At 50.5% G+C, this 13820-nt stretch overlaps 1 protein-coding gene across 1 annotated transcript; it reads left to right on the top strand.

Moving 5' to 3' along the window:
- Positions 1-64: 64 nt before the first annotated feature.
- On the top strand, positions 65-5372 carry LOC126052208 (membrane cofactor protein-like). Its single transcript, XM_049832563.1, has 6 exons — positions 65-555; positions 2222-2401; positions 2915-3094; positions 3597-3779; positions 4357-4545; positions 4861-5372. The coding sequence occupies exons 1-6, from the start codon at positions 480-482 to the stop codon at positions 5370-5372; spliced, it is 1320 nt and encodes a 439-aa protein (XP_049688520.1). The 5' UTR covers positions 65-479.
- The last annotated feature ends 8448 nt before the right edge of the window (positions 5373-13820 follow it).

Below are 13820 nucleotides of genomic sequence, written 5' to 3'. Positions count from 1 at the left end.
CAGTAATCATTGCTTGATTAGGCACAGAGGGCTGCTATTCCCTGAGCGCAGCGCAGGGGTAAGTGGGGGCTGTTTGCACAGCAGCCTGTGCCCCCCCCGCCCCCCACCTGCCACTGGGGTAAAGAGGCAAAGTGGATGCAGGGCATTGCCCAGCACACCGATCAGCGGCTCCCTGTGCTTCGGAAACGAGACCAGGGTGCTGCAGAGCACTTCTAGCTGTAAAATAGCTTTACTCCCACTTGTCCCCACCAGGGAAGAAGGCAGAGCAGGGTTCTCTCCCATGGCACATCCTTGCTGGAAAGCTCAGGGAAGGCAAGCCCTCTCCTCGGGCAGGTCAGAAGGGCTGGGGGGTGGCAGCGTCGTTGTGGCTCGTCTGGCCTGTCCCCAACTTCCCACAGCTGCTTCCCCTTCCCCAGCGGGCTCTCGGTGGTGACAGGCTCTCGCCTTCTTGCGGCGCTGGCCCGGCAGCTCCCGGCACCATGCCGGTGTTTCTCCGCTGGCCGGGGCAGCTCCTGGCAGCGGTGGTGCTTGTGCTGCAGCCGGCTGGGAGTCTCGGTGAGTGTCGCTCCCCTGCTTGTTTTCTTTGCTTCTGTGGCTCCGCTTTGCTTACAGATTGAATGTGTAACGATCGCGTTAGTAAAATTCAGTGGGAGACATTCCCCTGGCTGAAGTCGCTGCTAACCTCTTGCTGTGCCTCTGATGTTCTTGTAAGGATGACTTGAGCTCCTGCAGATTGCCTGTTTCTCCTCTTTAAGCTGCACCTCTCGATACTTGCAAAGAGCCACCCCAAAAATTCCCAATGCTCCTCAAAAGGCTTACGTTGGGGTACGGATACCCCCGGGACCGTTGTGAAGTACAGCTGGCTCAGAGGGTACGACCTTGTCGCTGGGACAGCCTGGCGCCAGGTCTCTTGTCTGCAGGACTTCTCCTGGTCTGGAGTTCAGAACTTTGCCTCCATCATCCGTGCGGTAGCTGAGAAGTTGTTCCCAGGGTCGGAGGATGTCCTTATGGTCTGGGGCTCAAGAAGAGGATGGTGGTAAGGTGGGGAGAGTCAATTAGACAGGTAATAGTTTTTACTATTTAATTAAAAGGGTCACAGTTAGCAATTTGGGTGGTGTCTGGTTCATATCAAGGTTGATGCTTAAGCCCTGAGGCAGCCTGTAGACGTGCTGGAGGTAGCTGGTGAATTGCCACGCGTCCCACAGGCTGGCTTCAGTACAGGAGAAGTGGGGGTCTGCTGGCTAATGAATGTCTCTAGGAAGGTGAATAACTTGCAGTTTCTGTCTGGAAGCTGACAGTTCCTTTAAAAACAGGTCTTGTGAGGAACTTCCCCAGCGTGCACAGCCCCAGCACCTCCCTGCAGGGGCATCTGCTGTCCCCCAGCTGCCGGCACCGCCTTTACACCCTTTTTCTTTTTCTGTAATTCATGGTGGCTCTCAGGAGTCCGCTGTCCCAATCCAAACATAATACCTGATACCCATGTCCCAGTGTGTAATACTCATGTCCCAATACCTTTGCTGGGGCCTGGGGAAGACACGTACGGGTACAGAGACACTCTTTCCGTGGGTATTGGTATTGAAGGCAGCATCGCCAGCGCTGCTCTGGCAAGGTGCAGGTGTGACGGTGCCTGGGATGCTGCTGTCCCAGTGTGTGAGCCGGGAATGTTTTTAACATAGGCGCACCGTGTCTTGGTGACCTGCCAGCACCTATTGTAAGGCACGAGGAAATCCCAGTTGTAGCTGCCTTTAGTTTAGTTTTCTCTGTTATCACAGTTTGTGACCAGCCCCCAAAAATTTCTCATGAGAGATAACAGTAGCTGGCCAAAGAAGTTTTTTGTTGGGACATCAGTGGTGTATGTATGTGCTAGAGGTTAGGCAGTTGTTGCAGAACCTCTTGCCTATGGTAAAGCTGGAGGTGGGCTGCCAGCACCCTGGAGTCACCCCACCCGGAGTGCGCAGGTGAGTCGTCCTGCAATCTGCTAGAGCAAGTGCTATTAGGAAAGGGCAGAAATAGCGTTTGTGTGCAATGGAAACACTACACGTTTGGAGTCCTACTGATGGTGGCTGTTCGAGCACGCTTATTAACCCTAATCTCTCTGCCTCAGTTGCTGCAGTGGTTAAACGTCTCATACTTACCAGAAGGAGGTGCAGTGACAGTTGGTCACCGTAGCTGTATTCAGCAAGAATAACCCTGAAAAGCCCTGTTTTTTGCTGATCCGCAGAGGTTCAGTGTCCCGTCCCAGTTATCACACACGGACAGCTGAAACCTGCACAGAACTTCACCTACGGCAGCACAGCCACGCTCGAGTGCGATGCCGGCTACATCCCCGTGGGTGCCACCACCATCGTGCGGTGCCTGAGCAGCGGCAGATGGCATCCACGGATGCCCGCCTGCATCCTGGGTACGCACAGATCTCTTTTCTCATTACCTTGTCTCCCACGTGTAATTGCCTGCTTGTATTTCACGTGCACGTGCAGTGTTGGCAGCAGAGGGGTTGGAGGGTGGGCACGGCAGCGAGCTGCGCTGTCTGACGTTCGGTGGCAGGATTCCCCTCCGCTCTTTCACCCATCACCCCTGGGTAACGCGGCAGGGCTGTCCTGGTTAGGCTGTCCTGCGTTGCTGCGGGGTGCATCCAGTGAGATACAAATGCGTACAAGAGTAAAGACTCTTGTTAGATTCACGTCGTTTGGTGAATTTGTCACCCTTCTCTTTTTCCATTTCGGTTCACCCCCCCATACCCCACAGCGACGCTGAGGGTCGCTGCTGTCCCTTGCTTCTTTCTGGGGTTTCTATCCTTGCCCAAGGGGCAGGCTGGGCTCCCCCCAAAGGCAGGGCTCAGCGGCGTCCCCAGCAGGTCTGGGGGGGAGACCCCCCCAGCTCTAAGGGTCCATGCTGTCCCCTGCTCTGCCACCAGGTCACTGTCCCTACCCTCCTGCCATCGACCACACAGACAGAAACCCTCAGCGCGAGTTTCCAGTCGGCACAACCGTGACCTACTTCTGCAGATCCGGATACACTTTGCTCCCCGATGTATCTCCAGTAACTACTTGTCTTAAAAATTTCACATGGTCCGAAATCCCAAAGCTTTGCCAGAGTAAGTATGCCATTGCCTTCGCTTTGCCAACAAAGCATCGATTTAATGATGTAGAAATAACATCGTTTCCAAAATACATGCTAGCGCTGCTGTGCCATAAGGACTTTATTGAGCAGTGCTTTGGCTCTCACAAATAATAATTTTGCTGTTCAAAGGGTAGCATGGCTGAAAAGAAATAACTGCAACTCGCGCTGATTATTTAGCTGTTCAAACAATGATGCAGTGATGCAGCTAGTAACATATCATCCCTTCAGCACAATTTATAGCTAATCACAGGGCTCAGATCATTCGCCCTTCCAACAGAAATGGTTGTTATCACGTAATTACTGTCCCTGAACATGCCAGGTTTGGTTAGAGGTGTCTGTCAGCATTAACGGGCCAACTGGTAAGTTCTCTGGGTCAGCAAGCCACCACCACGGGAAAACACGGCTGTGCAAACGTCTCCGGCTCTCCCCTCCTGACCCAAACCATGGAAGCCCTTTCTGACGCTGGTGTTCCCCAGAGGTGCAGTGTCCCAACCCGACTATCCACCACGGGAGAGAGATCAGCCCCAGGAAAGCCGAATACACTTTTGGGAACCAGGTGGAATTGCAGTGTGACCCTGGCTATGTGCTGAGGGGCAGCCAGAGGATCCAGTGCTGGTCTGACGGGACGTGGAGACCCCCCGTGCCGTATTGTGACAAGGGTGAGTGTGGACGGCGCGAGCAAGGCGGCTGCCAGGAATTGCATCTCTGCAGCGGGTAGGAACAGCAGCGAGAACATTGAGCAAGCTGAGCATCACTTCTCAGAGAAGGTGGTGTTAGGAGAGGGGGTCCAAGTCACAGCATTAAATGGATGTAACGTTTTCGTCTTCTGTTGAACTGTAATTGATTAAATGTGTTGAGTGACGGGACTTGCAGCCGTTTCTCAGAGGACTGTTCAAGGGGTTTATGATATTCACAGTTCCCTGACCCCATTTATGAGCAAGATCATTTCTCGTGGAAAAGAGGAAGGGATAAGGGAAGGTCGGCTGAAGGGGAGGGGATGGAGGCACATGCCGAGGTACTGGGGCCGTGCAGTGCCGGCGGGATGGGGTGGTTAGCTGGGTCAGTCTGGGAACACTGGTAGAGGCAGGGCCAAAACTGGCAAGAAGCAAGGAGGACTTTGAGGAGAGCAACCCTAAGTATAAACATGGAGAACTGGCTTCTGTTACTTCCCTGCACTTCTGTCTCTCTGACTGAATGAAGAAAATCTTAATTTTTCCTTTCTCTATTCTCTCACAGTTTGTGGTCCGCCTCCAAAAATCACCAACGGGCAGCACTCTGGCTTGAAAACGGAGCAGTTCCTCTATGGCTTAGGAGTAAAGTACAGCTGTGTGGATGGTCTGTCCCTCATTGGGGACGACTCCATCTACTGCACATCTGATGACGGGGTGAACCTGGAGTGGAGCGGACCTGCCCCGGAGTGCAGGAGTGAGTTGTTTCTCTTGTATGGGATCAGACTCAAGCCAGGACCCGGGTGCAATTTAGGGCTCAGCACAATGGGATTAAAAGCGAGCAGGGCTGCTGGGAGATCCTGCTTCCTTTGCAGGCTGCTTCGCAGGCTCAACAGCTCCGGACTGAGGAAGCTATTTCCATGTGGAAATAGGAGATTCTGGTTCTCCTACGCTGATGGCCATCAGGCGGTCAGGAAGAGCGGCTCTGCCCCACCGGACCTGGCTCCCCCTTTGTCCCTGGGCAAGGGCAGCAGCCAAACCCACCTCTCCCATCTCCGCTCTCTCCCCGCAGTGGTTCGGTGCCCCAAGCCCACAGTCGAGAGGGGAAGGATGACTCCGCAGATGTTCACGTTTCCCTACGGGGCGGCCGTGCGGTTCTCCTGTGACGAAGGCTTCATGCTGCACGGCGATGCTGAGAGCCGGTGCCTGGCCGACGGTACCTGGCACCCTCCCCTGCCCACCTGCCGGCCAGGTGGGTACCAGACCCGGGAGCCGATCCAGCGGCCCCTGGGACGGTGCAGAGAGGTTGGGGTGCAGCATTGTTTCGCTGTGTCTGTCCTCGGGGGTCCCCTAGCACCCTCCTCTTTTTGTGGAAGAAACAAGCGTCCCGAAGCTGATGCTTACCAAGCAATAGCTTTATTTTTCTCAAAGGTCCTGTATAAAGGAGGCTGTAAGGCAGGTCAGGAGACACCTTCGTTACTGACTTTCTCTTCAGTGGGCGTTCTTACTGACAAACGTCGATCTGCAGACTTTTGCATGGGGATGCCTGAATTGAGACAATGTCAGAAAACAGCAAATGCGTAACACCTCTCAGGGGCTGTTCTGACCTTCACCCTCCCCTCTTGAAGGGTCTCGGAAGTAACTTTGCTTTAATATTTGGTTTCACAGCTCCACAGATTTCAGTTCACCTGCACTTCACAAACTTCGTAGGTATTTTCCTACCGACATGATGATGACAACCCTCTTGCTAAGCTGCCTTCTGCTGTGGGTTTTCCTTTCAGTTCTGTGTCCACAACCACAAGTGCCCAATGGAATGCTGAAAAGCACTTTGGATGGTCAAATGTGGTACCAAACAAACGCGACTGTTACTTTTGAATGCCTTCACGGATACCACTTTTCAGATGATGGAGACGTGTCTTCAGAAGAGTCTTGGACAGCCACGTGCTTGCCTGATGGCAACTGGACACCGTTGCCCAAGTGTGTAAGTACCTTAGTCTGGCTGAGTTCCTGGACGAATGATGCCTGACTTCTAATATGAAAAATAACTGCCTGAACTTCTTAAAAGCTTTTGCTTTATGGTATGAATGAGGGGGGTTGAACTGTGTTGGGGCAGTGCCTGGCAAACGGGACAGCTCAGACTCAGAGCTGAGGAGCGGGTGGCTCTCCATCTGCTGCAGTCCAATCTTACATGTTTTTTTTCTGAGTTTTGTTTGTTCTGTTTTCCTTTTTAACAGAAGAAAGAAGGTGATGTTGATGTATGCGAAGAAGTTCATTATATTAAAACGGTCTTTGAATGCGGTGTGCCTATAGCAGAAGTGAAAACTCTGCTGGAAATACAAAAACTGTTTCTGGAGATTAAAAAACTAAAGGTGGAACTAGAAAACCTGAATGACTGAGTCCTGTATACACTGTAATGATCACCGTTGGTGAACATGCAGTTTGCATAGTCACAGTATCTATAAGAAGGCTCTCGGTGACTTTATGGTTCATGTTTGCATGCCTGTAACCAGCGAAATAATAACCAATGTATTGGAGATTGCTTTTGTCATGCTAGATGCTAAAGCATAGAGGGATTTTTGCTCCTTTCCTTAAATCTGGCAAGCTTCATTCGCTATTTAACAAATGGTTTGTTTCAGATTTTATACTAGGAAGCACAGTAAGAAATTAAATTGAGCTTCTTCAAGTCACTGCATAAGCTGTGCTAAGCTGAGAGAAGGGGGACCGAAGTCCACAGAAACAAACTTCTAGCTGAGATGAGTGTCTGGCTCTCTGAAGGTGCTTCTGCTGTAATCTTCCAGCTGGTGGTTTGTGCAATGCCGTACCCTCTGCCCCTACCAAACTCAGCCTGTCATAGCATTAGCATACTTCTATGTAGAAATAGTGGTGAAGTGAGCATTTAACAACGCAATTTCCTGTTAATCTAGCTCATGATTTCTATTCATCTAGTTAAGGGCAGTTGCATATAAGAAGTGTATTTATAAAGGCTTCTATTCGGTTATCCCTGGATTTAAAAGTGGCAACAGGTTTCTGGCCGAGCACTGTACTCAACATATATTTGTGGTGGTGTCATCTTCCACATCCCTATTTCTGGCAAGCAAATGCTAAGAATAGATGTTGTGAGTTTAAGTGTAAAGAATCAGACAGCGTTGAATGTTTTTATTACTCAATAAATGATGATCACTTTATATTGCTCTGTGATGCAGCAATTACTCCTTCCCTGCAGGATTACAATAAAGATGGAGGTGTAACCCTGGGTGTCTTGTACTCTGTCACATGGGCTGTAAATGAGGCAGATTTCCAGTGTGGTCCAATGTTTTTTCTGATTGAGAGCTGAGCCCTGGCAGCCTGGCTCGGTCCGCAGGGTGCTTGGGGAGCTGCAGTGGGCACGGCATGGCAGGGAGCCACGGGCTGAGGTATATCATTGCGAGATGCATGCTTTATGAGTTATTGGAGTTGCTTTAAATGTTACTAGAGCCTAAGGCACAACGCCCGAGGAAGAGATGGTGTCTCCTACCTTTACACAAAAATATTTTGATAATGCGTCCCGGTGAGGACATCTGCAATGAGACACGCTCTCAGATCCACTCCAGCTCTCCCTGTGCTACAAGGAGAGCAGGGCTGCACCCTCCTGGTGTGACACCTCGCTCCCCTCCACGCTGAGCTCACCTGGGACTGCAAACAGAAAGTGTCGTATCTCCCTGTGCAAGGCTTGAAACCCATAAGCATGAATAAGAACTGGGTGTTACAGCCCCTGTGTACCTAAGAGTGTGTTTGAGTAGCCTTGACTGATGTCACGCAGGATATTTCAGAGGGTTAGTCAGTACGCAGATGTATTTGTTCACACCCGTCCCTAATTACAAATGAGTCAATCAAGAAAAATTAACAAACAAAATGGAAAATGCTTTTGTTTTTTGTTTCACTAACTCTGCTTATGGAAGATCTGTGTTGCATTACCCTCAGGCAAATAACTAAGTAGGCATTTTCCTACCCTGGATACAGCTTGGGGCTGGGGTGGGGGTGGCGGTCTTTTCTGCTCTGGTAGCATTTGGTTTTGGTAAAGTTCTGCTAGTCAGCACTCACTGCCAGTCTCAGGTCAAATAAAAGGGTTGAGTTATTCCCCCATTCCTTACGGTGGGGCAGGAGGACCGGGAGGCTTTACCCGAGCCTGTGGATGACAGTCGTCCCCCACCCATGGCTGCTGTCCGTGTCCCTGCCAGAGGCTTTACCTCCGTGGGTGTTCTGGAAAGGTTTCCACTGCTCCAGAAGCTTGGCTGAGTCTTCTGTGCTGCATCTCCTCCCAGCTTCAGAAACAGCCCCTAGGAGCCAACGGTGCTCAACAGAGCAGCACAGAAATTGCTGCAATGAGGTCTGGAGAACCAGGATGGGGGAAGCACCCAAGCACCCTGAGCTGGGGGGCACTCGCCGGGGCATGGGGGTCTGGCCACCTCGCACTGCTCCTGGCCTTGCTGGGGCTCCTAGGCATGCCTGTGGCTTGCGGTGAGTACCGGGGCGCAGGGTGCATGGGGAGGACCAGCGGGACCTGCCTGCATCTCACCTCGCTGCTTGGGGGCTGGGGTGGGTGATGCCACCACCCCCAAGCCTGGGGACCCATCGCTTGATGTTCTAAGGGATGCAGCCCTGCCCGGTGCCTTTGGCCGGAGGGGAAGCCTGGACCAGCCCAGCTGCCCAGCTGGGATGCTCGCTGGGGATGGGGAAGGGGTCAGGGAAGGGGGTCCTCACCCGAGGGGGTCTTCTCCTGCTGCAGATGACTGTGGGCCCCCACCTCGCATGACCCACTCCAGACCGTCCAGTGACGAGCAGGCCAGCAGCTTCCCCGTCGGATCCAGGGTGACGTATACGTGCACCGAAGGCTCCATCAAAATCCCCGGGAGGTCGGACACGGTGGAGTGCCTGCCCGGCGCGCGCTGGTCAAAGCTGCCCGAGCCCTGTGGCCGTAAATACCTCCTTTCTCTGAAACACGGCTCCCTCGCCTGTCTCTCATTTGGCTTAAAATTTCTGCCCCTTACGGTGGCCGCTCTGCAGAGGCACCGTCCCCCTGGCGAGGTATAAACCCACTTCCCTTAGCTGCTGTTCGTCAGAGATGCTGATGGGTGCAGGATCCGTGCCTGTCGTCGAGGGGGTCGGTCCTGGAGCCCGGGATGCTCGCACGCCTCCCGAGCCCCGGCCGGCAGAGGCTGTGCAAGCGGCTGCAGCGTGTGCTGCCCCACGGCACGTGCATGCGACTTCTTATTTTCTACTAACAGCTTTGCCTGTGCAGTTAATGCATCTTCATCTGCGCTTTGCAAAAGATGCGTTCAGCAGAATAGCAGCCTGGTGAGCAAAGAGAAGTAACCTGCCGTGAATGTGAGGAGCCTTCCAAAAGCACCGTAGTGAGAGCTTTTCTGTGATTCCAAGGTTTATTTTGCATGCCTCCCGGCGGGCAGCTCTTTCAGGGCCGCTTTCCTTGACTGCCAGGGAGCTGTGCTGCCCCGACAAGGTTGCGGTTTGCTGCCCTGTCCACCGTGGACGAGAGGATTAATTTCTTTCCTGTTGGGACCAACGTGAGCTACGTCTGCCGCCCCGGCTACGAGAACACCTCGGAAAGTTCCCCCACCAGCACTTGCCTTGAAAACCTGACGTGGTCGGAAGCTGCCGAGCTGTGCAGGAGTGAGTATCCCTGCCCCGCTCCACTTGCTGAGAGCAGGTGGAGTTCAGAGCAGGTCAGGTACCTGCTCCCAAACCACGCGCTGCGATGCAGCCGGCTTGTTAACATCCCAACAGCTACATGCTTAATACAAAATTAGGTGGATATTCCTTGACATTCATATTTAAGACTGAACAGCAGGAGTGTCAATAATGTTCTTTTTTTTTTTTCCCCTGCTGGCATAAACAGATCTGTTTTGATTTTCATGTTAGGAAATACGTTTGCGTCTGGTCAGGGCATATGCACAGGACAAATGCCAATTTGCAATTCTAGTGTTTAACTTCAAAATGAAGACAAAGCACGTTTCTCGGTGAAATCCACGTAATATTAAGACTGATGATGCGGCAGCAATACATTTGTCACAGTCGAGGTACTTACTGCCAAACTATCGAGATGGAAATATCTCTGCAAATATTCTTCTCTGCCCTCCTGCGAGATGCTCACCGCTGTGAGTGTGGAGCCCTTACGGCGATCCACACCTCCCACGTGGGAAGTCAAATGCTTTGACACCTTTGGGTATTACCCCCTAAGTCTGTCCCTTATTTAGCCTTTTTTATTTCTCCATCACCGTGTATTACCGCTAACACTGGCCTCGTTCTCTGGCAGGGAGATCCTGCGGAGACCCAGGACCGCTGCCCGGCGGCAGGATGGTCGCTCTGACAGACTTGCGGTTCGGTGCAAGAGTGAACGTGTTCTGCGAAGATGGGTGAGTGACGGGGCAATGCCCCGAGCTCCAGTACACCGGTGCTGATGCTGGAACACAAACTCCAGTCCAGTGCGATGAACTTGTGGACACGGGCTGGGCTGCTATTTCACAACGTATCGCTCCTATGGTGTTGCTCCGAGTGCAGAGCATGGGTCTGCTTTTCCCACTTGAATCACAGCTTTGGGCTGGGAGGGAATAAAACACAGCTGGAGGGAAGGGACCAGGATCTGAATTTATGGCTGCCTTTTCCTTCAAGTGTCATCCAGAGGAAATTTAACTGCCCCAGGGTATCTATCCCAGCAGTACTGTCAGTTTGTAACTATAGACTTCAAAACAAGTTACTTAAAATATTTCAGCCTAACATATTTGAGATACATTGAATAAAAAGGGGTTATGTTGGCCTTTTTAAAATTCAGTGATGTTCAGCTAGAAAACTGCAGTGAAGCACACTTTCCATCAGTCAGTGAGCTGACTCATGCTTTCTGCCTGCTTTCAATCAGGGCCCACATGCAGTAGACTGACCTGCAAAATCGAGCTCTTGCAACTCCAGCTAGTATTCCTCCCTCCCTAGCAGGAACTAGCTGGCATTATCTGGCTTGTTCTGCCAATCTTTGCAGCTGCTTCAAATATAACGGGGGGGGGGTTTCTCCAGATATTCCCTTAGGATGGACTTCGGGGAAATGACAGCATGTTCCACCCTTCTAGGATTCAGCTTTGGAAATACACATCAGGGTGGAGGGATAATATTAGCCATCTAAGCACGATCAGATACTATCAATCGTGTCCAAATGATGACTTTTTTTGAACAGGAGGATGTAATTCAGAGACTGGGGAAGGTGTCAGTGCTGTCAGAGCAGCATGCATTAGCTTCCAGCAAGCCAATCCAAAAGCCACGTTAATGAAATCAGGATCCCTATTGCCCCTCGCTGGTCCCTGCTCTACGTAGCGGAGGCATTGAGTATTTGCAGGGACCGGCTGGGAAGGTACGCCGGCAGTCTGCTGTCGTTTGCTTTTCTGGCAAAACTTTAGCAAAACAGCTACAACCCAAAAGCAACGTGCTAGGGAGGAGGAGGCACTGAAGGACGCTGGGCACCCAGCAGATCCAGCTAACTGACCTCGGTAATGCAGCCCTGCCGCGAAGCAGAGCAGAAGTCCGGGCTGAGCCTCGGCCTTTAGAGATGCTGTGTGTGCTCAGGAGGGAGCTCTGCGCCTCGTCACCTCGTCCTGGTGGGTGACGGTGGCGTGGGAAAGGCACTGGATGCCAGGAACCTGAATCCCAGCACTGCTCTCCTCCAGGAAGCAGGCAGGAAGAAATAGTCCTTGATTCAGCAAATTCAAGCCTGTTGCATCCATGTGGGAATCCACCCCTAACCTCAGCGCTGTCTGCCATCCACCGTGTGCTCTGCTACCCGCCAGCTGCGGCTTCTTCCTTGTTTGCAATGGAAGATACGGTCTGCAAAGAGTCAAAGGAGAGAATCGCCTAAAAATAGATTAACAATCTGCCAGATCCTGGCAGAGAGCAAGGTGATGGAGCTCTCCTGCTAACCAGTGTGTATCTGCGTGTCTGCTTGCTTTAAAACTGCTTTTCTACACTCCTGATCATACTGGTACCGGGGGAAAAGTTGTTCTTGGTTTCTGGATAGCTACACAATCTTTTCTTTTCTTGTGTATTTTCACTTAGGTACAAATTAGATGGGAGGCATTTCATCCAGTGTCAGCTCAAAGGAAACGACGTTGAATGGAGTAAACTTCCAACTTGTAAATGTAAGATTAACCCAACCTTGCTTTTGTCTTCACTCCAGTAGATCCTGCATACTAGACTAGTCTAGACTTGTCTTCATACATTGTTTTTGTTGATATTATGTGGCAGATCTGTCACCAATGTTGCAGCTGAGAAATATCCATTTTGCTGCTGACACTGTATTTCAGCAGTTTTGTTCCCACAAGATCAACATATTTGCTCATGCCTTAAGGTTGCAGTGAAGGTGGCAGGATGAGATTTTGAGGAATCATGAGCCAGGGTATGGCAAGTTGCCTGTTTATTTTTTGTGACTCTTGGAGTAAGAGGGGGAAAGATGTGACAACAGAAACACTTCAGAAACGAGAAGGAGATTATCAAGACAGAAGGCAGTGCTAGTTACCCATCTTCAGTTGTCCACAAAGTTTATTGTCTTCAAGAATCTTAGGTGGACTCAAGAAACATTTTGCATTTTCAGTGTTACTGAAGCTTTTATCAATACTCATGTTGACTTTTTTTCCTGCAGTAATCACCTGCTTTTCACCTCCTCAAATTAGCAACGGAAAGCACGATGGTGAAGGTGTAGAAAAATTTGCTTATAACTCAACTGTGACTTACAGCTGTGACTCTGGCTTCCAGCTCGTTGGAAATGTGAGCATCCGTTGTACGAGTACGGACAAAACAAACGGAGTCTGGAGTGGAGCTGCGCCTGAATGCAAAGGTGGTTTCATCTGAGTTTAGTATTTATTATGAGCTCAGTATTTAGTATGCACCAGCTTAAAATATTGTGAAAGCTTAGTACAGGACATGTCAGGTGTAAGTCATACTGCAATTTTAAAGATTAAAAATGCGCTGCTGCTAAAGTGAGTAAGGAATGTACGGTCTGTGCAAGAAAGGCGTAGTGCTCCTAGCAATACTTACTCTTTATACCCTAGAGAAAAGCACGTCTGTCAAACTTGGAGCAAAAGAAATGGAAAGGAGTCCTCCTTCCCAAAGTGAGTTGAAAAGATTGTACATTAAGTCCCACATTTCCCAGCTTAATTTGCTCCTTTATCACATTTCTATGAAAAAGCCACTCAACGAATTTCACACCACGATTTTCTTTTCAGATTCCCGTGGAAATGGCATCCAACCATCTAAGAAGGCTTTCACGTGGGAAATGAAGCTCAGCCTATATAAAAAGTCACTGCAAAATACCATCTCCTTCTCCCACTCTTCTTCTTTCTCCAGGACACCAGGTCAGTCCTGGAGGGTCATTTGGAGTTTGAGGGAACTCATTGATGGGATTCGCTGGTTACTGCCAGTCCTGTAGCTGGAGTTTTCATTTTTTCCCACATTTCTTTTCAGTGTCAAGGAGCTGTGCTACCTCAGCATTCAGATTCGTTGTACCTTTGTACAAAACCCAAACCTACTATTCTCCTGGGACAAACCAAGGAGCCAAGTGTCTTCCAAAGTACATGGGCATCTCTGGCATCCTCCCACAAGCCGGCTGCTTTGAAAACTTAAAACGGTCTAAAGTTGCATCATTTTGTGGAAGTGAGTGATTTTTTTGTCATGTTCTTTTCTTATATAAGTTTTCTCTGTATAATTTATATTTTTGGCTGGTTGGACATCTGATTCCAAGCTCAGGTTTGACTGCATTGGCCTCCCCCTCTTAAAAAAGCTTTGCTTTGTATGAAATGTATTTTCATGTATCAGTTGTTTCCTTGCCCTTGCGTTATTACAGATTTTAACTCATTTTTTGCCATATTGCAAAGCAAGAGATAAGTTTGTACCACGTAGCCTTAAGAGTGCCAGGGCTTCTGTCCTTGTTCCAGCAGTGAGAGGCAATGCACTAACGCTAACCTTGTTCCACACCAGCGAGGTCGTGGGCAGCCAGGAGAA

This window comes from Accipiter gentilis, chromosome 29 (assembly GCF_929443795.1).
Source record: "Accipiter gentilis chromosome 29, bAccGen1.1, whole genome shotgun sequence".
NCBI lineage: Eukaryota > Metazoa > Chordata > Aves > Accipitriformes > Accipitridae > Astur > Astur gentilis.
The sequence above is the reverse complement of the archived record's forward strand: the minus strand, read 5'-3'. Positions and strand labels throughout refer to the sequence as shown.

Coding starts and splice junctions, on each gene's coding strand:
- LOC126052208 (XM_049832563.1), top strand. CDS start 480: ATGCCGGTGTTTCTCCGCTGGCCGGGGCAGCTCCTGGCAGCGGTGGTG. Junction 3,780..4,356: donor CGTGCCGTATTGTGACAAGG/GTGAGTGTGGAC, acceptor ATTCTCTCACAG/TTTGTGGTCCGCCTCCAAAA. Junction 4,546..4,860: donor ACCTGCCCCGGAGTGCAGGA/GTGAGTTGTTTC, acceptor CTCTCCCCGCAG/TGGTTCGGTGCCCCAAGCCC.